Genomic DNA, 27,862 nt, shown 5'->3' with positions numbered 1-27,862 from the left:
TTAAGAGGAATTCATGATGAAGGCGTATAGCTTGTGTTTATATTCATCTACTCTGGCTATGACAAACACAACATACAAACAACTCTGGATTCAACCAAGGGTTCAACAGAGAAAAGCACAAGAAACAAAAAAAAAGTGATCTTGAATACTCGAATACTAAAAAAGAAAAGAGAAAGAAAAAAAACATCCCTTTCTCCTGCTACAGAAATAAAGACCTAATGGAGCGGATGGCTTTGGATGGGAAGCGCTCATCCAGACCAGAGTGGTGGTAGTCAAAAATAAAACAGCTCTTGATATTAAGAAAACACAACACCAGGTCACATGGGCCTGTTATCAAACATAAATCATGAACACCCTAGAAATGTTACCTACTTAATTTACCAACAAAATAAAAATAATCATCAGTTTATAGGCAAACCCTGAAGTAAAAGTGTTATCAAATCTGAACGACCTTCAAAACGAGCATATTAATGACCATACTGCGGCCAAATTACAACCACGGTTGTAAAAACAAAATGAAAACACAGCGAGCTGTTTCATTACCGTCTCGCCTCCATGGCACTGTACTAAAACGTCGTATTGTAACACCTCTCGCCCACTACTTCAGAACACACAACCACTCGGTTCACCCTCTCCTGCAGGGAACTACACAGTAACACCCCCTCCTCTCTCCCTCCTCCATTACCTCCATGATGTCGACGTTGGTACGGCTCTCGTGGGGCTCGTTGTACTCGGTGTATTTGAGCAGGACCTTGTCCATGTCGGTGCTGGCGTACTGGAACAGCTTGTTGGAGTGGTTGAAGATGATGAGGGCGATCTCACAGTCGCACAGCACGCTCAGCTCATACGCCTTCTTCATCAGACCAAACTTCCTCTTGGTGAACGTCACCTGCCAGGGGAGGGATGGTGTGGGTATATTAGAAGGTGGTAGAGAAGGGATGTTGTGGAGAATGGGGGGGGGGGGGGGGGTTGGCAGGTGATATTGGGAATGGTAGGGGAATATTTGGCATAGAAGGAAAGAGGGAGAACAATAACATGAGCGATACTGCAAAAGTAAAAAGGAATTTGTGGTACTGTATAACAATTGGTTAAACATAATACAAGTAGGAGGGAATATTTTAATAACAGTAAATAAATAACAGTATCTTAGAGAACAGACAAGGTGTGAACTAACAACACATTACAGACAGCTAATTAAAGGTGACAACAGGGATGAGGCCCTGCAGTGTGTTGTGGTTCTGTTTAATACCACTCCCTTGGTTTTGAGGCATTTATGCAATGGGTGATTTGAGGTTGTTTTGCTGAGAGGAGAGGAGCAAGAGGAAGCAGACGCACGGAAAGGAACCACACAGGCAGATTCTACAGCTGCCATGTGAGACCTTCTATTGCTTGCGCTCTCCATCTCCCCTCTCCCTCTATAATTGCTTGAGCGCCCCCAAGTTGCACTGATGCCTCTCTGTGGGGCAGGAGCCAGTGCGTGCTCTCCCCTTGTCCTCCCCACGGTCTCAGTCTCCCTCTCTCTTTCATTTCCTCGCCCTCATTTTCTTTTCTCTCCCTCCTTTTCCTCTCTGCGTTGTTCTTGCTCACTCATTGCTTCCCGCTGCCACAAATCAAATTATATCGGGGTCGTATCCATGGGCAACCGCCTACCACCCCCTCCCTCAAACCCCATCACACACAGTCATCTCTGCGCGTGCACACACACACACACACACACACACACACACACACACACACACACATACACACACACACAGAGCAGAACATAGAAACAAGGGGAGGAAAGTTCAGCGAGGACAATGGCAAGCCAGGCTCACAGAGCTGATAAACAATACTATTACAATGACTCTCATAACCAATTATAAGATGGTTTATCACGAAGAGAAATACTCTGATTTGTCGGAGGCGTGAGGTACACTGAGTCTTCGACAACAATTAGTCTCGATCCTTCCTTCGACATGAATGCCAGGATAAACAAGCTGAACATAATTGACATTAAGAATAGAATTGGAAGTAACCAATGGCAACGAACGACAGAACAAGACATCCGCCATGAGACATGGCCGTGTCCTAGCGAGCGTGGTTGTGTGGCGAGGAGAGGAGGAAGCCACAGTGACAACCACAACCTCCCCAGCTGCTCTACTTTCTGCACCTGCAATGTTTCAGAAGTGTTCATCGTCTCTGTAGCATTCGGTGTTCAGTTGATAATCCATTACTATGTAAAGTATTTGTGGTTCTCACGCTCTCTTTTCACATCATGTATTTCACTGCTGTTGAATTTCCTTCAGAGTCTATAGCCTTGGTGACGGGGCCAATCCATTAGTGCTATTGACAGTATTTTGTAATCAACATCTAGCAGGATGATGGTTGACCAATATTTCTCTCAAGTTTTGACAAATCAACATAATGCTTGAATGCCTGAAGCATTTTGAGTCTCTGTGTGTGCTGCTCTATGAAAATGGGCACCTTTAAAGATTTACCAGGAGAAACATAAGATGATTGTAGGACCTCAGGCCACCTAGTGTCTAAAACACTCAGGTTTTACTCAGCCAGGGACATTTTGGAGATGGCAGACGCATCACATACATTACTCAATAAGCTCAAATTAACCAAAGTCCATTAATAACCAGTTGACTCATTATAGATGGATAATTTAACCTTTCATAGTCCTGGAAAAATACCGGTGTAGTCATAGGCATGATAGAGTTTCTACATACAAAGAAACATTATCCACACACACACACCTGTCTGTTCCGTTCGTCTGTAATCCTCTGTATTTGGATCTTTTTCCTTCCCATGGTTCCGGTCTGGCGGTGGGAGGGGCAGGGGGCGTGGCGGGGTCAGAGGGCACGGCTGTCCTGTGGAGGTGGTTGGTAGGCGCTTGGCTGTCGCACTCTTTCTTGTACACACTCTCTCGATCTCCCTCCGCTCCACCTGTCTGTGGCGGCTAGTCTAGGAGCTCTTACCCCTGCAGGAAATAATGAAGAAGAAAGAATGGGGCCACGTGGCGGGGCCTTCAGATCATGGTCTGTACAGTAGGCAGGTCATCCACTGGTCCTCTGAATTAGGATCCTCTTCCCCTCTTTACTGCAGGTGTGTTACTCCTGGAAAATAGAGGGCATCGGATCAGTATGAGATTCAGGAGAGGTATCATTCATGTACCATACCTGCCAATGTCCTTCAGAATCAACAATTGTCTTAGCCTTTTAACCTGCACAGTACTCAGAGAAACCAAAGCGATGCATTTAAGTCAGGGTTCCTTTCGGACAAATTAGAAGCACGCTTCGAAAGAGCAGCCGCAGCAGTGGGGAGGAACTGAAGGATGGGGGAACCCTTCTCTTGGGGTTAGTGTTTCCATGGGGGAAAGTGAGCCTGGCGCGCTACGGAGTGGGAGCCCCTCAGGGGGGCCACATGGAGACTGTGCTGTGTCAGCTTTATTAGAGGCATCACCGACACATAACTGATCTGTTGGTTGCCTGCAGCAACTCGCTGCCTGCTCGACCTGACAAGCTGCATGCGATTCCCAATCGAAGGCAGAGCCCGGCCCTATGGCCCAGTGAGGCTGCTCGCCACGAGTGGGCGGGACGCTAGTGCTCAGAGCTTCTGTTGCGTTTTGAAGTAGGCTCTTGGATTCAGTTAATGTTATCATTACCACTAGGTTTTGTTATCTAAACTGTGGTAATTTGGCACAGTTCCATGTTAGATAACACTCTGTGTCCCTTTAATATAAGGAAAAGAGTGTATTTAAAAATATTTAATTGAAGACAGAAAAGTCAAGGTCCAATCCGCAAATGAAAAAAATAACAAAGCTGCCACCTCATCTCTGTTTTGGTAAAAAGCTGAGGGATGGGATTGGATAAATGTAACCACTCTCGAATTCATAGAAAGAGCAATGGACCGACCATCTATAATAATCTAAATTATCATTTTAACCATGTTGAGGCTATACAGTGTTAGTTTACATTTATAATGTTTACAAACATTGGAGTAAAAACAAGCTTATATGTGGGGTTCTGATGGGATGTAACAGTTGAACACAGCCCATGAGGCATTTCTAAAGTTATATTATTTTATTAATCAATATATATCATTCAGTAAATATCATTCATTTAATTAGTTCAAAAGTGGGTGTAGCAACTGCAGATTGCCCCTTTAAACAGGGACTTATTTTTTTATATATTTTTTGCAATGTATAGCAATTTGTAACAACAAAAAGAGAGAGGGCAAATGAGAGAGAACAGAGTACATGTGTGCATATAAATTCATGAATGAATGAACGAGCAGACCGCAACCCGGGAATGGCAACAGAGGCATGGACCATTTTAATTAAGCCCCACTACTACTACTATTTGTGGTTCAGCCTTAAAAATAGCTCTCTATATATACACACATCCAGACTGTGTACTGTTCCAACACACCCGCATGACAGTGGGAGCCGAGACATTGCATTAGAGTGAGTGCATCTGGAAAGCCTTGAGTGCAGTTTCAACACTACATCACCCACATTGTTTACCTGAGAGAATAGTAAAACCACTCCCTGATTAATGCCTGCTCTGCTTCCATTACCATAAAAAACAATGACGTGATAGAACGAGTTCTGTGTGTCTGTGTGTGCACGGACACGTACTACACACACTTGCTTTTAGATGATGCAATTGCCTTGACGAAAGCAATGACTTCCCCATGAATTATGCACTACGTATTTGGCTTGGAGGTCTGAGAAAAGGGTGTTATGCATGTCATAATTTGCTCTCTTAAAAATAAAGCCCTAATAAAAGAACTAGAGGCAGCTTCTGCTCTCGTTTTACATTGAAAATATGGAGGGGGTTGTAATTAGGGCATTTCCACAGCAATGGAATTACTATTTTTCACTTTAAAATGTATGCCAAACAAAAACAATTGATTTCAAAGTTGAACAAAGCATACAACTCAATGCACAAGGACTACTTTGAACAATTTACCAAGAACATTTCACAAAAACACATTTACTGGAAGAACTGTGCAGATGCAACCTTTGGTAACATAATTACTGTAAAATCTCCCTCCGTTTTTCAGGCGACCACATTTGAGAGAAACTCTTAAATATCTGCTCCAATTAAGATCAAAAGATGTCTGCAGAAAGAATGGGGTGTCAGCTATGACATGACACCTTGAGTTTGAAAAATAATATTTTGGTTATTGAACTACAGTAGGTAAAGTGGATTTAAATTTGGTAACAGAATTAAGGTAACATTCCCTGAACTGTACTTTATAGAAATGCATAATTATGGATATTAATATAATTCTCTTCATGGTAATGTATCCTGAATAGGTACACAAAAAAGGTAGAAATATGCAACATCCTTCTTTTGCATATTTGGGTATTATTCTACACACTGGGTATTATTGTAATGAGCACCGCCCCCAAACAACACCATATTTGGTTGGTCCGGACCAGACCAAATCTGAAACAATCATAGGCGTCTATGTTTCACAAGTTTGGACATCACAGTACAGCACAGTAGAGTCGAGTACAGTACAGCAGAGCACAGTAAAGTAGATATGTTCAGTACAGTACATTCAATTATACTGTACTACTTTACTCTACTGTCCAAACTTGTGAAACAGACTTCTATGATTGGTTCAAATTTGGTCCGGTCAGGGCGGACTGACCAAATTTCAACATCCATGGACGTGCAATGTTGGTCGGTGCCCAGTGGGTGAGGATGCTTGTTACAGTAAATGGAAAGAGGGTAGGTGTCAGTAACAGCCGGGAGAGGTGACATTAATGAGAGAGAGAGAGGAGAGAGGGGCAAGCCTTCTATGCCATCAAAAGGAACATAAAATTAGACATACCAATTAGGATCTGGCTAAAAATACTTGAATCAGTTCTAGAACCCATTGCCCTTTATGTTTGTGAGGTCTGGGATCCTCTCACCAACCAATAATTCACAAAATGGGACAAACACCAAATTGAGACTGCATGCAGAATTCTGCAAAAATATCCTCTGTGTACAACGTAAAACAACAAATAATGTATGCAAAGCAGAATTAGGTCGATTCCCGCTAATGATCAAAATCCAGAAAAGAGACGTTAAATTCTACAACCATCTAAAAGGAAGTGATTCCCAAACCTTCCATAACAAAGCCATCACCTGCAGAGAAATTAACCTGGAGATGAGTCCCCTAAGCAAACTGGTCCTGGGGCTCTGTTCACAAACAGACCCCACAGAGCCCCAGGACAGTAACACAATTAGACCCAACCAAATCATGAGAAAACAAAAAGATAATTACTTGACACATTGGAAAGAATGACAAAAACAGAGCCAACTAGAATGCTATTTGGTCCTAAACAGAGAATAGACAATGGCAGAAAACCTGACCACTGTGACTAACACAATATTAAGGACATCTTTGACGATGTACAGACTCAGTGAGCATAGCCTTGCTATTGACAAAGGCCGCTGAAGGTGGAAACTGTGCTGCACTTCCTAACCTCCTGCCCAATGTATGACCATATTATAGACACATATTTCCCCTCAGATTACACAGACCCACAAAGAATTTGAAAACACAAATACAAATGTTCATAAACTCCCATATCTATTGAGTGAAATACCAGTGTGCAATCACAGTAGCAAGATTTGTGACCTGTTGCCACAGGAAAAGGGCAACCAGTGAAAAACAAACACCATTGTAAATTCAACCAATATTTATGTTTATTTTCCCTTTTGTACTTTAACTATTTGCACATCATTACAACACTGTATATAGACATAATATGACATATTAATTGTACATCTTTTATTGGTTTATTTCACTTTTGTTTAGGATCTATTTCACTTGCTTTGGCAATGTAAACATATGGTTCCCATGCTAATAAACCCCCTTAAATTGAAATTAAATTGAAAGAGAGGTCGTCCAGACTGTTTTTACAGCATTGCTTTGACCACCAGATGACAGAAAGAGAAAAAAAACAGTTATGATCTGAACATAACAGTGTGCCAGTGGAAGGGAGGACAGTAGCAGGTGACCTAACTGTGGTTTGTGACTACTACGATTGCCCATTTTAGCCAATTCAATTGCAGCAATTCCCTTACACATTTTTTGTAATTCGGTTAATGATTTGGTAAGAATTTCGAGTTTGAATCACTTAATAATTCATTAAACTTGATATCAGTAAAAACACTACAACTATTTGGGTCAGTCTTCCTATACTTGTTACTTCTGTAAACTTTCATTATCCTCCCTCCTCATGAGGGAGATAAATAAAAAAATATCTTCAAAGATACGAGGGTTTTTGGTAATGGAATTTCAAGGAACAAGTAGGGCTGTTGTGGTGACCATGTTACCGCCACACCGGCGGTCACGAGTCATGAAGGCGGTCAAATTCCATGTGACTGTTTAGTCATGGTAATTGGGCTTCTCCAAGCTCTAATGCTGCTGATGGTCATTAGTAGCCTACCAAACTTGCTAACTGCCTGTTACTCAGCACTCTATTGGTCCACTAATCACACTGTCATCAATGATGGCCTCTACTAAAAAGAGGAGGATCAGCTTTCTATAGGCTAGGCCTACTATTTGTATTTCTCAACTTCCTTAATATTAAGCACATTGCTTATATTTACAACAGGAGTATAGCCTGTCATGAAAATAAACCACAGGGAAAATCATCCCCCATTCGCTATTTAAGTGCATAGATGACATGTATTTTTTCCCACTGCCTCTGTTTCAATACAGGTGCATGATAATAGTCCATTCTAAATCAAAACAAATTTCACACATATATTATTTAGTATATGTAAAGACAAGATTAAATCAAGAATAGTCTGAAGGTTGACAACATTAACCTATCACTTGTGAATTATATATTAACACTTGTGAATGAGGCCGAGAAAAAGTAACAAAACCTTTTTTTTGCAACATTTTCAAATCATAGTCGCACACCTCATGTAGCCTAGCCAATAGGCATATATGTTTTAATAAGGTTTGTTTCACAAGGGGTGTAGAGCTTAACTGGCATACAATAAGCAGCACGTAAGTTTCACATTTGGGGAAGATCATTTTCACCATAAAAAAACTCACCTTTATAATAAAAGCATTACATGCATAAATTGCATTTGTGGTCACTTTTGATAATGGTGTTTTCCTCTAATGGAACATATGCGCTTATAGCCTACTGCCATATGCACATTGCTGTGCTTATATTGTGAAGAAATAGCCTAATAGTTTATCAACATTTTAAGCTAAACGTTCTGATCTGTTGCATCAGCCACATTGCGTAAAAAAAAGTTTTGGGATGCTAGTGGTTGTATTAATTTGGGATCTATCGCATCCGACAACTGTCCCAGACTATGTTTGGAATATTGACTTCTCGCACAGAATAGGTCGACCTTTGCACTATGAAGAATAGTAGATTGACATAGGCTAGTGCTTTTGCTGTTCGTTAGGCCTACTCATCTTGTTTGCTGACGAAAAGTAAATGTGGACGCCATGGAGCACGCAGCACTCAGGGAGAAGGGCACAAAAGCATGGATTTTTTTTAGGCTGCATTATGGCCACATAAAGGGAGAGTCACAACATTAAAGTCGCATCATGCAGCAAGCAGTACAATGTATTAAGAATCTAAAGATATAGCCCAATGTTTGTAGAACAACTAAAGTTAAATTAACAACTCTAAATTAAGCATATAGGAATATATATATATATATATATATTTCTTTCTTTCTTTGTTAACCACTCAACACAGAATAGCTGCATGTGCACACTCCCTCAAACTGTTTGGAGAAAATATTTCTATTTTCTTTCTATTTTATTCAGCTTTGTTCAATTGTATTCTTCATACTATACAATAATGCCATGAAATTCTAAGCAAATCTTGTCTGCTAAATAAACTAGTGTAGGCCACATCCATTTGGCATAGCCAGATCAGGACCTAACATAAGGACTACTCAGAGTATGCTATTCTGTCTTCTGAAATATACTACATTTTCTTCATATCATACTTCTTTAGACCTGTCTAAAATAAGGAAAACCCAGTTGCGAGCTGCCCAGTGACACGAGCCTACCAGACAAGCTAAATGTATTTTATGCTCACTTTTAGGTAAGCAACACTGAAGCATGCATGAGAGCACCAGCTGTTCTGGATGACTGTGTGATCACTCTCTACGTAGCCGATGTGAGCAAGACATTTAAACAGGTCAACATTCAAAGCCGCGGGGCCAGACAGATTACCAGGACGTGTACTCAAAGCATGCACGGATCAACTTGCAAATGTCTTCACTGACATTTTCAACCTCTTCCTGACCAAATCTAATAGCTACATGTTTCAAACAGACCACCATAGTCCCTGTGCCCAAGAAAGCAAAGGTAACCTGCCCAAATGATTACCGCCCCGTAGCACTCATGTTGGTAACCATGAAGTGCTTTGAAAGGCTGGTCATGGCTCACGTCAACACCATCATGACGGAAACCCCAGACCCATTCCAATTTGCATACCGCCCCAACAGATCCACAGATGATACAATCTCAATCGCACGCCACTCTGCCCTTTCCACACTGGACAAAAGGAACACCTATGTGAGAATGTTGTTCATTGACTACAGCTCAGTGTTCAACGCCATAGTGCCCAAAGCGCATCACTAAGCTAAGGACCATGGGACTAAACACCTCCCTCTGCAACTGGATCCTGGTCTTACCAGCCCCCAGCTGGTAACGGTAGGCAACAACACATCTGCCACGCTGATCCTCAACACCGGGGCACCTCAGGGGTGCGTGCTTAGTGCCCTCCTGTACTCCCTGTTCACCCACGGCTGCATGGCCAAGCATGACTCCGTCATTAAGTTTTCCGACGGTGGTAGGCCTGATCACCGACAATGATGAGACAGCCTATAGGGAGGTCAGAGACCTGGCAGTGTGGTGCCAGGACAACAACCTCTCCCTCAATGTGAGTAAGACAAAGGAGCTGATCGTGGACTAAAGGACTACAGGCCCCCATTCACATCGACAGGGCTGAAGTGGAGTGGGTCGAGAAGTTTCAAGTAGTTTGGTGTCCATATCACCGACAAACTATCATGGTCCAAACACACCAAGACAGTTGTGAAGAGGAAACTGAAAAGATTTGGCAAGGGTCCCCAGATCCTTAAAAAGGTTCTACAGCTGCACCATCGAGAGCACCCTGACCGGTTGCATCACCGCCTGGTATGGCAACTGCTTGGCATCTTACCGTAAGGCGCTAGAGGGTACTGCGTATAGCCCAGTACATCACCGGGGCCAAGCTTCCTGACATCCAGGACCTATGTACTAGGAGGTGTCAGAGAGAGGCCAAAAGAAATTGTCAAAGACTCCAGTCACCCAAGTCATAGACTGTTCTCTCTGCTACTGCATGGCAAGTGGTACAGTGCAGGCAGAAAAATGTGGTCGACGGGGTGCATGTTTTGGAATATTTTTTTAGGTTATTATTGTGGAGTAACTACAATATTTTTGATCCATCCTCAGTTCTCCTACGCCAGCCATTTAACTCGAACTCTTTTAAATTCACCATTTGCCTCATGGTGAAATCCCTGAGTGGTATCCTTCCTCTCCGGCAACCGAGTTAGGAAGGACGCCTGTATCTTTGATACACCATCCAAAGTGTAATTAATAACTTCACCATGCTCAAAGGGATATTCAATGTCGCCTTTACTTTTTTTCCATCTACCAATAGGTGCCCTTCTTTGCGGGGCATTGGAAAACCTCCCTGGTCTTTGTGGTTGAATCTGTGTTTGAAATTCACTGCTCGACTGAGGGACCCTTACAGATATTTGGATGTGTGGGGAATTCATGATTAAAAATCTTAAAACACTATTATTGCATGCAGAGCGAGTCCATGCAACTTATCATGAGACTTGTTCAGCAAATGTTTACTTCTGAACTTATTTAGGAGTGCCATAACAAAGGGGTTAAACATTTCTAAAAACCTAATTCCACTTTGACATTATGGGGTATTGTGTGAAGGCCAGTGAAACACAATCTCAATGTAATCCATTTAAAATTCAGGCTGTAACACAACAAAATGTGGAAAAAGTCCAGGGATGTGAATACTTTGAAGACACTGAAAGTTTTGATATTAGTTGGCAGGGGTCTTTACTTCAATATTATTAAGTTGATGTACATCTAATACCTTTCAATCATTTTTCTGGTCAATGTTGTCCAAGACCCTTTTCTCCATCTGTTGGACCAGAAATGAAAGAATTTGCTTATTCAAATTTTTTGGGATGGAAAATGGTAAAAAAAAAATACACTGCTCAAAAAATAAAGGGAACACTTAAACAACACAATGGAACTCCAAGTCAATCACACTTCTGTGAAATCAAACTGTCCATTTAGGAAGCAACACTGATTGACAATAAATTTCACATGCTGTTGTGCAAATGGAATAGAAAACAGGTGGAAATTATAGGCATTTAGCAAGACACCCCCAATAAAGGAGTGGTTCTGCAGGTGGGGACCACAGACCACTTCTCAGTTCCTATGCTTCCTGCCTGATGTTTTGGTCACTTTTGAATGCTGGCGGTGCTTTCACTCTAGTGGTAGCATGAGACGGAGTCTACAACCCACACAAGTGGCTCAGGTAGTGCAGGTCATCCATGATGGCACATCAATGCGAGATGTGGCAAGAAGGTTTGCTGTGTCTGTCAGCGTAGTGTCCAGAGCATGGAGGCGCTACCAGGAGACAGGCCAGTACATCAGGAGACGTGGAGGAGGCCGTAGGAGGGCAACAACCCAGCAGCAGGACCGCTACCTCCGCCTTTGTGCAAGGAGGAGCTGGAGGAGCACTGCCAGAGCCCTGCAAAATGACCTCCAGCAGGCCACAAATGTGCATGTGTCTGCTCAAACGGTCAGAAACCGACTCCATGAGGGTGGTATGAGGGCCCGACGTACACAGGTGGGGGTTGTGCTTACAATGTTTGGCATTTGCCAGAGAACACCAAGATTGGCAAATTCGCTACTGGCGCCCTGTGCTCTTCACAGATGAAAGCAGGTTCACACTGAGCACATGTGACAGACGTGACAGTCTGGAGACGCCATGGAGAACGTTCTGCTGCCTGCAACATCCTCCAGCATGACCGGTTTGGCGGTGGGTCCGTCATGGTGTGGGGTGGCATTTCTTTGGGGGGCCGCACAGCCCTCCATGTGCCCGCCAGAGGTAGCCTGACTGCCATTAGGTACCGAGATGAGATCCTCAGACCCCTTGTGAGACCATATGCTGGTGTGGTTGGCCCTGGGTTCCTCCTAATGCAAGACAATGCTAGACCTCATGTGGCTGGAGTGTGTCAGCAGTTCCTGCAAGAGGAAGGCACTGATGCTATGGACTGGCGCGCCCGTTCCCCACTTGTTTTAAGGACATTACATCAAAGTTGGATCAGCCTGTAGTGTGGTTTTCCACTTTAATTTTGAGTATGACTCCAAATCCAGACCTCCATGGGTTGATAAATTTGATTTCCATTGATAATTTTTGTGTGATTTTGTTGTCAGCACATTCAACTATGTAAAGAAAAAAGTATTTAATAAGAATATTTCATTCATTCAGATCTAGGATGTGTTATTTTAGTGTTCCCTTTATTTTTTTGAGCAGTGTATATGCCTTAATTTCTAAAACTTATAGACTCTTACTGTTCATTTGACACCCAATTTGACATGCTCCTATAAACTTCATGTGTGTGCTCATGGGTCCTTTTTGATGGAAATGCCCATTATATACTAGCAAACAGGATAAACTCTGGAGGGGGGTGTTATATTTGCCCAAGACTGTAGAAGAGACAGGTTTGTACTGAAAATACTCAAACAGAAAACACTTTTGAGTTTTATGTAATACACTCAAATAGTAGAGGACTAGTGAGGGAGCAGAGCACTACTCCTGCCATAGGATCACTGGTCTACAGTTCAAAGGCAGCGTTCAGTGGGATTTGTTTTGGGCTGCGGGCCGGTCACACATGAAAAGGCTGCTTTATCTGCCCGGGTGTTCAAGCCTCAACCTTTTACCTTTCATGCAGCGGGAGTCAGCCTCCCATGTCTGATGTCAGGTAGAATCTCTCCTCTCACATTGAAGGCAGAGGGCCTGGAGAGTGTCTACTGACTGACTGGAACTGGGGGGGGGGGGGGTGAGATACTTTAGACAAGGAACAGATTAACACCGATAAAAGCTATTCTGCAGTGGTCCTTGCATTGAGCCCTGAGGAACCCCTGAAATATATGCAATTTGTATCTGTATTGTTGAAGATAGTGTGCAGTATACTAAAATATCAACAGCTACACTACATGGGCAAGATCTTTGATCACTCACGACAGAATAATCCATAAAATAAGATACAAAATTGTGCGTAATTTGTGTGTAAATTCAGCAAATCTGTTGCTGTTCTTTCAAACATTTCAGAGGACCACCTCCTGTTCAGCCTGAGGGAGCAGAGCCATTGGCTAAAAGGTGGTGCAACACAGTAGGAGCCACAGCGTTGCACAGAGTTGCCACCACCTTATTCATCCTGTTGCATGTGTCATAGCCTACAGTGCCATAGGCACAGTGGTCACGACTGAGTCATGGCGTATAGCACAAACGACAATTGCATGCCCCAGCAGCAGGGCATATGGGCAGAGAGATGTGTGTTGGAGAGGTTTTGTGCATGTGTGTATGTCCTTCGGTCAATGCATACAGTGGGGCAAAAAAGTATTTAGTCAGCCACCAATTGTGCAAGTTCTCCCACTTAAAAAGATGAGAGAGGCCTGTAATTCTCATCATAGGTACACTTCAACTATGACAGACAAAATGAGGAACAAAATTCAGAAAATCACATTGTAGGATTTTTAATGAATTTATTTGCAAATTATGGTGGAAAATAAGTATTTGGTCACCTACAAACAAGCAAGATTTATGCCTCTCACAGACCTGTAACTTCTTCTTTAAGAGGCTCCTCTGTCCTCCACTTGTTACCTGTATTAATGGCACCTGTTTGAACTTGTTACCAGTATAAAAGACACCTGTCCACAACCTCAAACAGTCACACTCCAAACTCCACTATGGCCAAGACCAAAGAGCTGTCAAAGGACACCAGAAACAAAATTGTAGACCTGCACCAGGCTGGGAAGAGTGAATCTGCAATAGGTAAGCAGCTTGGTTTGAAGAAATCAACTGTGGGAGCAATTATTAGGAAATGGAAGACATACAAGACCACTGATAATCTCCCTCGATCTGGGGCTCCACGCAAGATCTCACCCCGTGGGGTCAAAATGATCACAAGAACAGTGAGCAAAAATCCCAGAACCACACGGGGGGACCTAGTGAATGACCTGCAGAGAGCTGGGACCAAAGTAACAAAGCCTACCATCAGTAACACACTACCCCGCCAGGGACTCAAATCCTGCAGTGCCAGACGTGTCCCCCTGCTTAAGCCAGTACATGTCCAGGCCCGTCTGAAGTTTGCTAGAGAGCATTTGGATGATCCAGAAGAAGATTGGGAGAATGTCATATGGTCAGATGAAACCAAAATATAACTTTTTGGTAAAAACTCAACTTGTGGTGTTTGGAGGACAAAGAATGCTGAGTTGCATCCAAAGAACACTATACCTACTGTGAAGCATGGGGGTGAAAACATCATGCTTTGGGGCTGTTTTTCTGCAAAGGGACCAGGACGACTGATCCGTGTAAAGGAAATAATGAATGGGGCCATGTATCGTGAGATTTTGAGTGAAAACCTCCTTCCATCAGCAAGGGCATTGAAGATTTACATTTACATTTACATTTAAGTCATTTAGCAGACGCTCTTATCCAGAGCGACTTACAAATTGGTGCGTTCACCTTAAGACATCCAGTGGAACAGCCACTTTACAATAGTGCATCTAAATCTTTTAAGGGGGGTGAGAAGGATTACTTTATCCTATCCTAGGTATTCCTGAAAGAGGTGGGGTTTCAGGTGTCTCCGGAAGGTGGTGATTGACTCCGCTGTCCTGGCGTCGTGAGGGAGTTTGTTCCACCATTGGGGGGCCAGAGCAGCGAACAGTTTTGACTGGGCTGCGCGGGAACTGTACTTCCTCAGTGGTAGGGAGGCGAGCAGGCCAGAGGTGGATGAACGCAGTGCCCTTGTTTGGGTGTAGGGCCTGATCAGAGCCTGGAGGTACTGAGGTGCCGTTCCCCTCACAGCTCCGTAGGCAAGCACCATGGTCTTGTAGCGGATGCGAGCTTCAACTGGAAGCCAGTGGAGAGAGCGGAGGAGCGGGGTGACGTGAGAGAACTTGGGAAGGTTGAACACCAGACGGGCTGTGGCGTTCTGGATGAGTTGTAGGGGTTTAATGGCACAGGCAGGGAGCCCAGCCAACAGCGAGTTGCAGTAATCCAGACGGGAGATGACAAGTGCCTGGATTAGGACCTGCGCTGCTTCCTGTGTGAGGCAGGGACGTACTCTGCGGATGTTGTAGAGCATGAACCTACAAGAACGGGCCACCGCCTTGATGTTAGTTGAGAACGACAGGGTGTTGTCCAGGATCACGCCAAGGTTCTTAGCGCTCTGGGAGGAGGACACAATGGAGTTGTCAACCGTGATGGCGAGATCATGGAACGGGCAGTCCTTCCCCGGGAGGAAGAACAGCTCCGTCTTGCCGAGGTTCAGCTTGAGGTGGTGATCCGTCATCCACACTGATATGTCTGCCAGACATGCAGAGATGCGATTCGCCACCTGGTCATCAGAAGGGGGAAAGGAGAAGATTAATTGTGTGTCGTCTGCATAGCAATGATAGGAGAGACCATGCGAGGTTATGACAGAGCCAAGTGACTTGGTGTATAGCGAGAATAGGAGAGGGCCTAGAACAGAGCCCTGGGGGACGCCAGTGGTGAGAGCGCGTGGTGAGGAGACAGATTCTCGCCACGCCACCTGGTAGGAGCGACCTGTCAGGTAGGACGCAATCCAAGCGTGGGCCGCGCCGGAGATGCCCAACTCGGAGAGGGTGGAGAGGAGGATTTGATGGTTCACAGTATCGAAGGCAGCCGATAGGTCTAGAAGGATGAGAGCAGAGGAGAGAGAGTTAGCTTTAGCAGTGCGGAGGGCCTCCGTGATACAGAGAAGAGCAGTCTCAGTTGAATGACTAGTCTTGAAACCTGACTGATTTGGATCAAGAAGGTCATTCTGAGAGAGATAGCGGGAGAGCTGGCCAAGGACGGCACGTTCAAGAGTTTTGGAGAGAAAAGAAAGAAGGGATACTGGTCTGTAGTTGTTGACATCGGAGGGATCAAGTGTAGGTTTTTTCAGAAGGGGTGCAACTCTCGCTCTCTTGAAGACAGAAGGGACGTAGCCAGCGGTCAGGGATGAGTTGATGAGCGAGGTGAGGTAAGGGAGAAGGTCTCCGGAAATGGTCTGGAGAAGAGAGGAGGGAATAGGGTCAAGCGGGCAGGTTGTTGGGTGGCCGGCCATCACAAGACGCGAGATTTCATCTGGAGAGAGAGGGGAGAAAGAGGTCAGAGCACAGGGTAGGGCAGTGTGAGCAGAACCAGCGGTGTCGTTTGACTTAGCAAACGAGGATCGGATGTCGTCGACCTTCTTTTCAAAATGGTTGACGAAGTCATCTGCAGAGAGGGAGGAGGGGGGGGAGGGGGAGGAGGATTCAGGAGGGAGGAGAAGGTGGCAAAGAGCTTCCTAGGGTTAGAGGCAGATGCTTGGACTTTATCCAAGATGAAATGTGGCTGGGTCTTTCAGCATGACAATGATCCCGGGCAACGAAGGAGTGGCTTCGTAAGAAGCATTTCAAGGTCCTGGAGTGGCCTAGCCAGTCTCCAGATCTCAACCCCATGGAAAATCTTTGGAGGGAGTTGAAAGTCCGTGTTGCCCAGCAACAGCCCCAAAACATCACTGCTCTAGAGGAGATCTGCATGGAGGAATGGGCCAAAATACCAGCAACAGTGTGTAAAAACCTTGTGAAAACGTTTGACCTCTGTCATTGCCAACAAAGGATATATAACAAAGTATTGAGATAAACTTTTGTTATTGACCAAATACTTATTTTCCACCATAATTTGCAAATAAATAAAAAATCCTACAATGTGATTTTCTGGATTTTTTCTCTCTCATTTTGTCTGTCATAGTTGAAGTGTACCTATGATGAAAATTACAGGCCTCTCTGAGAGAACTTGCACAATTGGTGGCTGACTAAATACTTTTTTGCCCCACTGTATATACATGTATGTATGACTGTGTGTCAGCCTGTCAGTGTAGTCGGCTATACATGTGTCAAGCTATCAATTGTGTATGCATATATACACAGGCACACACACTCTTTGTAAGTTGGATCAGAGCACCCTGGGTCACAGAGATAACAGTCAGTGGTGGGGGCTGCTGGAGTCAGGCCAGAGCACTGCTGAGAAATACATCACCTTTCCCACTCAGCACCAGAGCCTGCCAGAACTGACCACAGTCTGCTCATAACAAACACAGCTACTCTATAGTTAGGAAACTGTTACTTACACCCAAAACAGGAGAAAACAAACCTTTAAAATTAAGTTACCTCTCATTGGCAGCTACTTAAGAGTGGGTTTTGTTTTGTTTTATGTAAACAGATCTGTTTATTGAGAGCAGTTACAAGCTTTGCTGTGTATATGCTTACGTTGCCTTGTTGGCAGACATCACCAATATCAGGAGTCACCTACGGCTCAGGTTTCTTTGAGAGCAGGCAAAATCTCCCTCTCTGGCTGCATGGGGCTACGGCCTCTGTGGAGGCTATTACATTTCATTTACATTTAAGTCATTTAGCAGACGCTCTTATCCAGAGCGACTTACAAATTGGTGCTTTCACCTTATGACATCCAGTGGAACAGCCACTTTACAATAGTGCATCTAGGTCTTTTAAGGGGGGGGGGGAGAAGGATTACTTTATCCTATCCTAGGTATTCCTTAAAGAGGTGGGGTTTCAGGTGTCTCCGGAAGGTGGTGATTGACTCCGCTGTCCTGGCGTCGTGAGGGAGTTTGTTCCACCATTGGGGGGCCAGAGCAGCGAACAGTTTTGACTGGGCTGAGCGGGAACTGTACTTCCTCAGTGGTAGGGAGGCGAGCAGGCCAGAGGTGGATGAACGCAGTGCCCTTGTTTGGGTGTAGGGCCTGATCAGAGCCTGGAGGTAGTGAGGTGCCGTTCCCCTCACAGCTCCGTAGGCAAGCACCATGGTCTTGTAGCGGAAACAAGACAGAGCTCTCTCAGTTTGTGGTCCAGGCAAATCAATACTTATATTCAGTATCACCATGGTCACCCGAGCGAGGGTAAAGATAGAATCCGTTCTGACTGTATAAGCGATAAAATACTAGATGATGGTTGACAGTCTGGCTGCGCCATACAAATGAAATTGCTACTCAGAATTTAATAGAATTCAATCAAACCAGAGTGCCACCACGGTTTTGCATATAATCATTGCAATCCACACCTGAGGCATGGAGGCCACCTGAACAGAGGAACAGGAGTCTGATTAGTTTGCCATTCATTGGGGCAGACATATCCGCAAACACAGGCAGTAACTGGGCTACTGATCTCTCTCTCATCCTGCCCAGTGGGACTCTGTGCTTTCACCCCAACCTTGGGCTGTAGTCCCAGCACCAGCTGTGGGATATTTACAGCCTGTTGCCTCATGTTCCGGCACAGCCATTCCGCAAGGCGGGTCCACTTCCACTCTGCCTGTTGACTGACCTCTTGTTTGGTTAGACGGGTGTGCATTGTGGCTTATTACCGAAGTATTCAGTGTGAAGGTGAATCTGTGTGAGTGATATGGTGGAGAAATGGTTGGTGGTGAGCTTGGATTATTTTTAGGAGAGGAAGGAAGGATGGGGGCTGGACCTGGGTCTGCGATTTGGCTTGTGCCTGTGTTCATGCTGCCAAATCTGGCAGGGGAATATGACACCACCACCCCCACCGCCCCTTCTCTTCATCAATCGTAGGGTGGATTTTTGGTGAGGGGTTAGCTGCAGTGCAAGAGCAGCACTTCTAGAAGGGGATGGGAAATTGGAGGAGGTTGGACAGGTATGGGATGGGCGGTAAAGAGATCTGCGCTCCTCGGCTCGTGAATCATGCCCCCGCTGCCAGTCATGTCAATACTGCAGTCTACCCCAATAACAAACACACACGATACCCAAAGACACAACCTCAAAGCACCCAACTGTCACGGAACTACCGCCACCACACATACAACGAATCACAAACTCCTACACAAACAAGTCTGCCTTCTGCGACACTCTCACTTAACTGTGCACAAAAACACACATTCATATGCACAAAGAGGGCCACAAGACTGGTGTAGTCAGGTTTGTTGTTGACAGAGGCTTGTCTCTGTCACCACGTTATTAGTGTGACGATGTGGTTTGACCTGTCAGGTGACATCACAGACTCACGCACAAACAGGACCACACCCACTCACCCAGCCCTGGGAGTTGGAAACTGCTCCCATTCGCCTGGAACACTCCTGGGGCCATGCCAGAACAAAATAAACACAGGTGCCTAGGTTATAGTATCCCTTGCTGCTTTCCACAGGTTCTTCCACCAGTATGTCTCTAATGGGAATACTCAACCCATCATCTTTCTCTTTATTCTCAGCCTTTCGTTTGGTGAAACCTAAAGGATGCCCCTCCCCCCTAACACTTCCCTTTCACCTCACATCAGATGAGGGCCAACCAGCGCTGAAGGTCTGTGAGAGAAAAACACCCTCCAGACAAAACACTGACGACATCAATGTGACATTAGGGACGAGGGTGTGTGTGCGCAGGTCTGTGTGTGCAAACGTTGGTTGTCGTCACCAGTCGAACACGTTCTGTCAATGAGGCCTCGGAACAGAGCTAGACAGACAAGATCAAGATAGTTGACTGGCACTTAAGTACAGTCATCTGTCACTAAATAGTATCACGTTTGTTTATTTTTAAGACTACAAGTGAGTGGGTGTTGGAATGTCTTGGTTCAGCCTTATGTTGAATTTGAAACCATTTTCCTGCTTTTTTAAGTCATTAGTAATAAAAGTACATATAAACATGACAATGAGTCTGTAAATACTCAACAGCGCACCAAACCTTGTGATGTTGTTTTCAGGAGATTACCCGTCTTTAGCACAACTCTACGTATAGAAGGACCTTGCAATGTGTTTACCAAACATGTGGTTCTTTTTTGGTTAGACAACCAAGGTTCTTCGACTAACCTCATTTGAAGAGTTCAACCTACTTACACTGTATCATGCATGTCTCCTATGCACCTGCAGTGACTCTCACAAGATTTCTCATCATTCTGTTATTCTTCGTAGGAACATTTAAAGCTGCATGATCATTAGCAGGGCCTTTTGCTCAGAAGTATCTGATCAGTGACTTTATTAAGCGTGCTACATTAATATAATTAAAGGAAGTAAAATTGACATGTCTTGGAAAAACTCAACTCATTTTCGGTTAGCGTCTCAAACCACTATTGAAAACAGACTTGCAGTGAGCAGCCAATTGCAATGGAAACGTGGAAAATTGGAGTTAACTAACCACACTTCACAGATCAGTAGCTTGAAAGAGTTATTCTTCTCACAGTTATGCGAGTCACGAAAGAACAGACAAAAATAAAACGATCATGTAAGGCCATATTTCATAACATATAAGCACAATGCTAACATTTAAAAAAAATACAAATAAATTAAAGCATACCCTTAGGCTATTACTGTATGTAGACAGATGAAAACTGGCTACCTAAAATCTATCAAATAAACCAAAATGTCACATAGGCCTACTGAGTCACATGAGCTGCTGTGGAAGAAGTGGGGAATTCACAAGGCTTTACCAAACCACCAGTATGGAAACTGTTAATAGTGTTGGCCCCACTGTGTGGTTGACAGTGAAGCACAGGCCACACAGTAAGTCACCTCACAGTCTGACATCTGCCTCGTAAAGTCCTCAGGATGTGCACTAGCCTCCTATACTGATTACTAAACCACAAAAGCAAAACATAAAACACAGTACCCCGAATGTGTGGCTGTTCTGTGAAAGAATATGTTGAAAGCAATTAATATTATTCCACCAAGACAACTTTTCTTTTTCATTAGAACTTAAGCCAGAAGAGAGGCCTCCGACTGTGCTCAGGAGGGACAATTTTCTGTTTAATTTCATTAGGCATTTAGCTGGAGCAACATTTGAGTTAATGCAACAAATCCTATATGAAAATGCAATGCCGGTATTGGTTGCCCTTACCCTTAGCTGATCCGTAGACCGCAGTCAAAAATCAGAGGAGCAAGTTTAAAAAGACTCTTTAAAATAGGCAGGAAACATCAGCAAGCACTCTGAATTGAATCCAAAAGACTCTGTTACAGTGGCACCCAGAGCATTCTAAGTCAACGTTCAGGCATATTCCCAGTGAGAGGGGTCCAAACAAAGTGTGGTGTGTCCCATCTTGCGCATGACTGGTAGAAATGACAACTGCATCAGAGACTTCACACTGGAGACCCCCTCCCCATACTCACCTTCCCTCTGGACAACAACCCCCCCCTCCATCCCCTGGACAACAACAGACCCCCTCCGTCAACCCCCTCCCAGGTCACCCTTTGCCCTAATATGCAGTCAGGCTCTGTAGTTTGCCAGATCCTCTATACACCCCCCCCCCCCATTCCCTGACCTGTACACATGTGTACATTCTCCCTTCAAATTCACAAGCTGCTTTAAGTGCAGTGGCAGCTGCCCCTACACACCTTTTGTTCCAACAGCCCCTCTCCCCCTACCCCCTGTCACCTCCTCACACATGCTCAGCTGTTGAAAGGTTGGGCACACCGGACTAGTGCTGATCTATGTAGACCCAAATCTGTAGATGTTCTGAAATAGTCTTTTGACCTACCTATCTTTTTTTTTTTTTACACATGTTGGTTGTAGTCACATAGTTTGCCTCAAATTGCTAGTGTGTCATACAAGAAGGCAAAATGTTCAAGGATACGACTGAAGGCTCTGACTTGACTAGGTATAATCTCACAATCAGGTCCACTTAAAAACTGGAAAACTGGAGAAATCCACATGAGAGTTGAGAAGTGATGCCATATGTACAAGTTGTCATTTGTGTCCGTTTCCAAGAATGACTCTGCTTCCCAAGGAGTAAATCTCAGGCTGTGCCCTTTCATGACCTTTGAATCTCTGAGGGGGTCGAGAGGGTGTGGGAAATGTGAGGCCAGGAGTCTGTTGAACAGTTGTGTCATTGAGTTTCCACAAAACACAGCAAATATCTTTACGGGTAAAGGCACGTCTATGTCCAGAAACCAACTGGATAACAAAGGGTTGAAATTCCGAGGAGAAATCTCGTCTTGAAGCAATAACTTATATGGATACATCTGAGGGAGGGAAAAGAAATGGCTCCCTTTGAGTATCGGAGAGGAAATCTGCACATGGATGGGAAAAATGCACAACAGCCCTAAACACAACAAGACACTTTGAGGACACAATTACTTCAACAACAAAAACGCAGTGATTGGTAATGGCCTTATCTCGCTGCTCCTCTCCAGGTTTTTTCCTTCCTCCCCCTTATCGTCTATGTGCTAGCAAGGCAGCCTGGGGCTCTCTATGTTGAACACATTGTGTTGGCCAACAGCCTAATAAGGGGATCCATGTGACTGCCTCCTCTCTTCCGGTGACTAATGTGAACGCTGCCCAGGACTGTGTGGTGCTGCTGGCCCACGTGTGGTGGTAGAGTACGGGCATCAAGAAGGGAGAGGGATGGTGGTAACGCTGCCCAGGACTGTGTGGTGCTGCTGGCCCACGTGTGGTGGTAGAGTACGGGCATCAAGAAGGGAGAGGGATGGTGATGGTAGAGCTGCATTATGGAGAGTATTAAAGAACGAAGGCATTTATTTTTTTTCCCCTGAAAAAAAGTCACAATACCACATGGATCATTGAATTATCATGCTGGACTGTAGTGATGGGGGGAAAATAGACAGTTACATATCGGGATATTCTTTTTGCCGATATATTGTATTGTTTTGACAATATCGCAATATTATTTTTGCGCTAGTTGGCTGTACCTGTACCAAAACTCCAGTATTTTTCCTTTTTTCTGTCCCGCTGCAGAAGACATATGGTGAGCAATATGTTTGGAACGTCGAATCTCAGTAAAGTCATAGTATCAAATAGCAATACATATAGAATCACCATACATATCGTATTGGCACCTAAGTATCATGATGATATCGTATTGTAAGGTCCCTTGCGATACCCAACCATACTGGAAGGGATATTTTGTTTTAGAAAAGGACATGTAAATAAACCTCCATAGAGCTCTTATACCTCTCTGTGCTGGACAGCTGCTTACCCTAGGAGTCCAGATTCACTTCGTTCAGGGTCCACCCAGGCAGAGAATGTGGATACTACTTACACTAGTGTTGACAGTATACCACAAATTCAGTACTTTTGAGATACAAAAAATATATAATTGTTTGGTTCTAGAATTGTTGTTTTGTGCGGTACTTCTGTCAAAATGTGTTTCACGTGATAGACAGACTTGATCCTTTCAAATCAGCACACTGAGCGCAGCCCCTTTAATAAAGCAGGTTCTTTGCGCTATGGCTTTAGAGCACACAGTAAAGCACCTGCTCCACATACTCATTCATTGCTAGAGCTGTCTGGGCTGCATAGCTCCCCACTCGTGCTGCACAGAAGTTAACACACTTGAATAATGCAACACAGCATGTAGAAAATGTTGAAACTGTTCATTACTGTTCACAAAATAATGTCCATACAGGCTAGAACACTTCTAGCTTAGGCTACAGCTGAATTCACTACCCTAGTACTTTGTTTGTGATAACCATAATGCAAAATATGCTGATTTCAAAGCTGATTGCAACCCCAAAAAATATGAATTCACTTTGTCTCCCTCGCCACCAAAAACCTCATTCACTTCTTTGTCTCCCGTCTGGTTTACACTAGATTCCAGATTCCACAGCCACATTCTGTCTCAGCAAATGACCTCATTCAATTTCTTAAAGAAGCAGCACACACTTTTATAAAAAAAGAGATCTTCATATTCTTTATTGTACCGATCAATAAAGTAATGTTCTCCTAGCAGTTGCCAATAAAATAAGTGTGTAGCCCCATGAAATCAACTAAAACAAGCTCAATAACTCAACGCATGCATACACTTGTTGAATAATATGCATTCACCTGTACTGTGAAGACCCACGCTTGATTGATCTTGATTTACCCTGTTCTACCATGTTGTTTTGTAGTTAGATTGTTCTTACCAAAATCAAATTGATTGTATCATTGACTGCATTAATGCATACTTTAACAAACATCTGCAAATATATTGCTGAACTCAAAAGATGCCCAACGATTGAACAGTGCAGGAGCCGAGTTTCTGTCTGAATAAAGTGCCATTCTGTGACTTAGCTAATATGCATACCTTTTTGTGCTATGGTACCGTTTTGGAATTTAGTATCGTGATGGTACCGAGTATTGTGATACTAACCCTGGTATCGGTATCAATGTCAAAATTCGGGTATCTTGACAACACTAACTTACAAAGTACACTTTTAAAATAAAAAAACGGAATAGAAATTGAACCATGAAAGGTGCGTCTTTAGAAGGAACTCTCTGCTCTAACAGCATAATAGGAAATTCAAGGATGCTTTATTCAATACAAGCCCATTTGGTACTCTCTTTTTAAATGACTAATAGATTTGTGAACAAACATGATATGCTTTCAAGTGTTTGACAATGAATACCCTAATTATGCAAATATGCTTCCTTCTCAGGGACTACATAAAAAAACTAAATGACAAAGAAACTGCAGTACAGCATTTTAATTTCGTGACAATTGATATTACAATTGTGTCAACCATAACAACAATAACTTTTCAGTAAGATGTGAAAACAATGTTCTCTAATGCATTATTATAGGAGACCTCATTCAATTTCTTCAGGGTAAAAGTAGTAAACCCTGAAACTCTGACCTGAGGTCTGATGTGAGACTTGACAGACATTCCTTCAGGGTTTGACCATTCAGCACAATTTTCAGTCCTAGGTGGCAACAGCTGCCACTAAGATATTTGGGGATTCTCAAAAAGAAGATGCTAACACATCCGACCCACTTTACCCTAATCAGCCTTACAACATCATTAACATTTAGCAACTAATATGATCTCATGAATATCAACAGTGCTTGGAGAGACAACCAAAGGACTTGACCCAAATTCTCTGAACAAGACTACTGTCCAACAACAACAACATGGATTTCTGTTAGTGTCCCTCCCTGAGAGCCTTGAAGGCATTCTCCTAATCAGAGGAAATGTGGTATCTCCCAGCCCTGGGAGCTGTCACAGCTAAAGGATAGAGGTCAAGAGGAGTGAGACGAGTCCTAACAGACGCGGCAACCTGTTCCCTTCAGCCACGCCTCGCTCAGCTGCCACCACAAAGGTCCCCTGCCTTCACACAGAGGCAGCCGCCAGAAACGACACTCGGAGACTACCACACAGCAGAAAGACCAACCTGGGAGGCGCCAGACATTTAGTCTAGGCTGAGACAGAATGAGACATAACGTTTATACTCAAAGGTTTATCAACAGGATGTTGTTTTGATTGAGAACAGATTAGGACATTTCAATAAAACCAATGCCTGTGGTCTCATTATTTTGTAAAGACAAATAATGGAATCAATGTCAGTTGTAGAATCATGATATCGGCTTAAATTCAGCATTTGTTCAAATCCAACTTGATGTTGAATATCTGTATGAAATCTACTACAGCCTTGAGATTAAACATGATCACTGGATAAAAAAAAGTGACGAAAACAAGAAAGGCTCCCGAGTCCACATTTGAATCTATGGTGATGGGTATTAGGCTTGTGCGGTATACCTTATACTGGGGTATTTGCAAATAGCCACAGGATGGTTCTTCAATATCGTTGAAAAACAATTTCTTTTAAGTTTTTCAATAGATTTTAATATTTGTAGCAATTTTTTGTTTGTAAATACCTGCAGTCAACGTGTGCAATGCTTTAGGAGATAAAGCAGGTTGCGTTCTTCATTTTACCTTTCACATTATTTTATTTTATGAAGCTTACCTTAGGTCCCCAGAACAGTTGAGCCAGTTATGTGTTTGTAAGTAGCACAACTGGAGAAAGCGGGAGCAGGTGAGTCCAGCTGTGTATTGATAGGGGTCGTGTTTTATATTGAAAATCAGTGTTTTTTAAAAGTTTAATAGAGCGATCAGGGACGTGCATCTATAGTTTTCCTCCGCAGAAAATATATTAGTGCAACACATTCAGCAGAAAATAGCTTCATTTTCATCAGATGACAACAGAAGTGCAAAGCTATTTGGCTGGCAGCCACACAAGTAAATGAGCTTACAATGAAAAAGCTCATGTATTTTTGCCAAAACAATGCATGGCCATCATAATTGTAATGTTTAGGCCTATCATATAAAGAATGTAGTCAATACATTTCCTAATGTTTTGCTTAAAGATACTCTTGCATTTTACTAGAGAAAAATTGGTTGGCCACATCAGCTGTCTGCTGATAAAATGCCCATCTGTGAATTGTCATCCAAGTTAAGAAGTGCAACTGAAGCACAAAATTTGTCTGATGGCTAGCAGAAATTACAACAAGAAACATTTTAGATCAACATTTACAAAATGCAGCATGATATTTATGCGTTATATTTTTTTCCTGCGAGAAAAATGCAGAATTATGCTTTAACACGACCTTTAATTTGAACTTGTTATGTAAGTAAGTGGCTGAATTAATAAGGTGACCAGGCATCATATTATTTTATCTTTCTGCCGTGTTTGAGAAGTCAAAGCCCTTTGGATAAGTTATTTGTACATCTGCCATCTTAAATAAGAATTTATTCTTAACTGACTTGCCTAGTTAAATAAAAGGTTAAATAAATCAAATAAAACAATCTTGATTTCCTTGCGTTTTTTTATCCTCTCCATTCGTGACCTGTCTGCTCCTGCCCCCCTCTTCTCTGAGCAGAGCAGGCAGGCCCGTTGCCCTAGCGACTCCAGACAGACACAGTGTGTAGACATGCTGCTTGAGAGACAGTACTGTTCTTCCTTCAGACAAGCATGCATCAAAACATTATTCATTTGCACAATGTCTCTTCTTCACATTCGCTTGTAAAATGTCCAAACTCACCAAAAATGACATTCGGTAGCTCCTACACACACACACACACATACATATATATATATATATATATATGCATGACTTTATGAGCTGGTTTGCCTGTCTTTGCAATTAGTTTATTTTCATTTTCGCTCGTTAGCAAATTTAGCTAGCAGCCTTCATGGAAAATCGCCATTACTTGTGCTTATTTTTTTAGCATTCTGGTAGACGCCCAATGGGCTTTTTTGTGTTTTTTGGTGCCGTCTTGTGCACTAACTCTGTAACACCGTAAATCTCGGGGTGAGATTAGGATGGTATGAAGATATGAAAATCTGGATACCGCCCAACCTGAATGGCTATTTCTAGCCATTACAGTCAAAGGGAATGTATTGTCCTATAAGATTCAAGATAGGATTTAACAGAAGAGCCAACCTGTGCTTTTTCAGTAAACCTTTTTCATATTGGGCCCAGAAGTCTGTCCTTCAGAGCATCATGGACTGGTGTGCACAAGAGCTGTGCTAGATGATTACTTGGGCATTTAAGATGGAGGCAGCTGACCCTAACAGCTGACCCTATGGGAAAATAAGACTGGGGGGTATATGAGCTACTCGGCATAGCACGGTGTGACATGGCCCAACTGTCATTGCACACAATGCAGACGTGGCGCTGTGTTGTGCACGGACACCCAGGCGACGAGACGTTTGATGTACACAGTGGTGTGGAGAGGCCTCCACAAAAACTCCTCCCTTCCTTATCCACCATCTAACACACACACACACACATCTCAGAA

The 27,862-nt window shown here is 43.5% G+C and overlaps 1 protein-coding gene across 10 annotated transcripts in view; it reads right to left on the bottom strand.

The window, feature by feature from the left end:
* LOC115141075 (myocyte-specific enhancer factor 2D homolog) overlaps nucleotides 1-27,862 on the bottom strand; it is a 75,836-nt gene that overhangs the window by 36,950 nt on the left and 11,024 nt on the right. For all 10 annotated transcript variants that reach the window (XM_029679670.2, XM_029679672.2, XM_029679674.2 and 7 more), the window contains exons 2-3: nucleotides 2,745-3,104; nucleotides 686-889 (exon numbers count right to left, since the gene is read on the bottom strand). In XM_029679670.2, the coding sequence (XP_029535530.1) occupies nucleotides 686-889; nucleotides 2,745-2,798 (258 nt within the window). In that variant the 5' untranslated portion in view covers nucleotides 2,799-3,104. The remainder of the gene's footprint in view (nucleotides 1-685; nucleotides 890-2,744; nucleotides 3,105-27,862) is intronic.

Source organism: Oncorhynchus nerka, linkage group LG14, assembly GCF_034236695.1.
Source record: "Oncorhynchus nerka isolate Pitt River linkage group LG14, Oner_Uvic_2.0, whole genome shotgun sequence".
In the NCBI taxonomy this organism is placed as follows: domain Eukaryota; kingdom Metazoa; phylum Chordata; class Actinopteri; order Salmoniformes; family Salmonidae; genus Oncorhynchus; species Oncorhynchus nerka.
The sequence above is the reverse complement of the archived record's forward strand: the minus strand, read 5'-3'. Positions and strand labels throughout refer to the sequence as shown.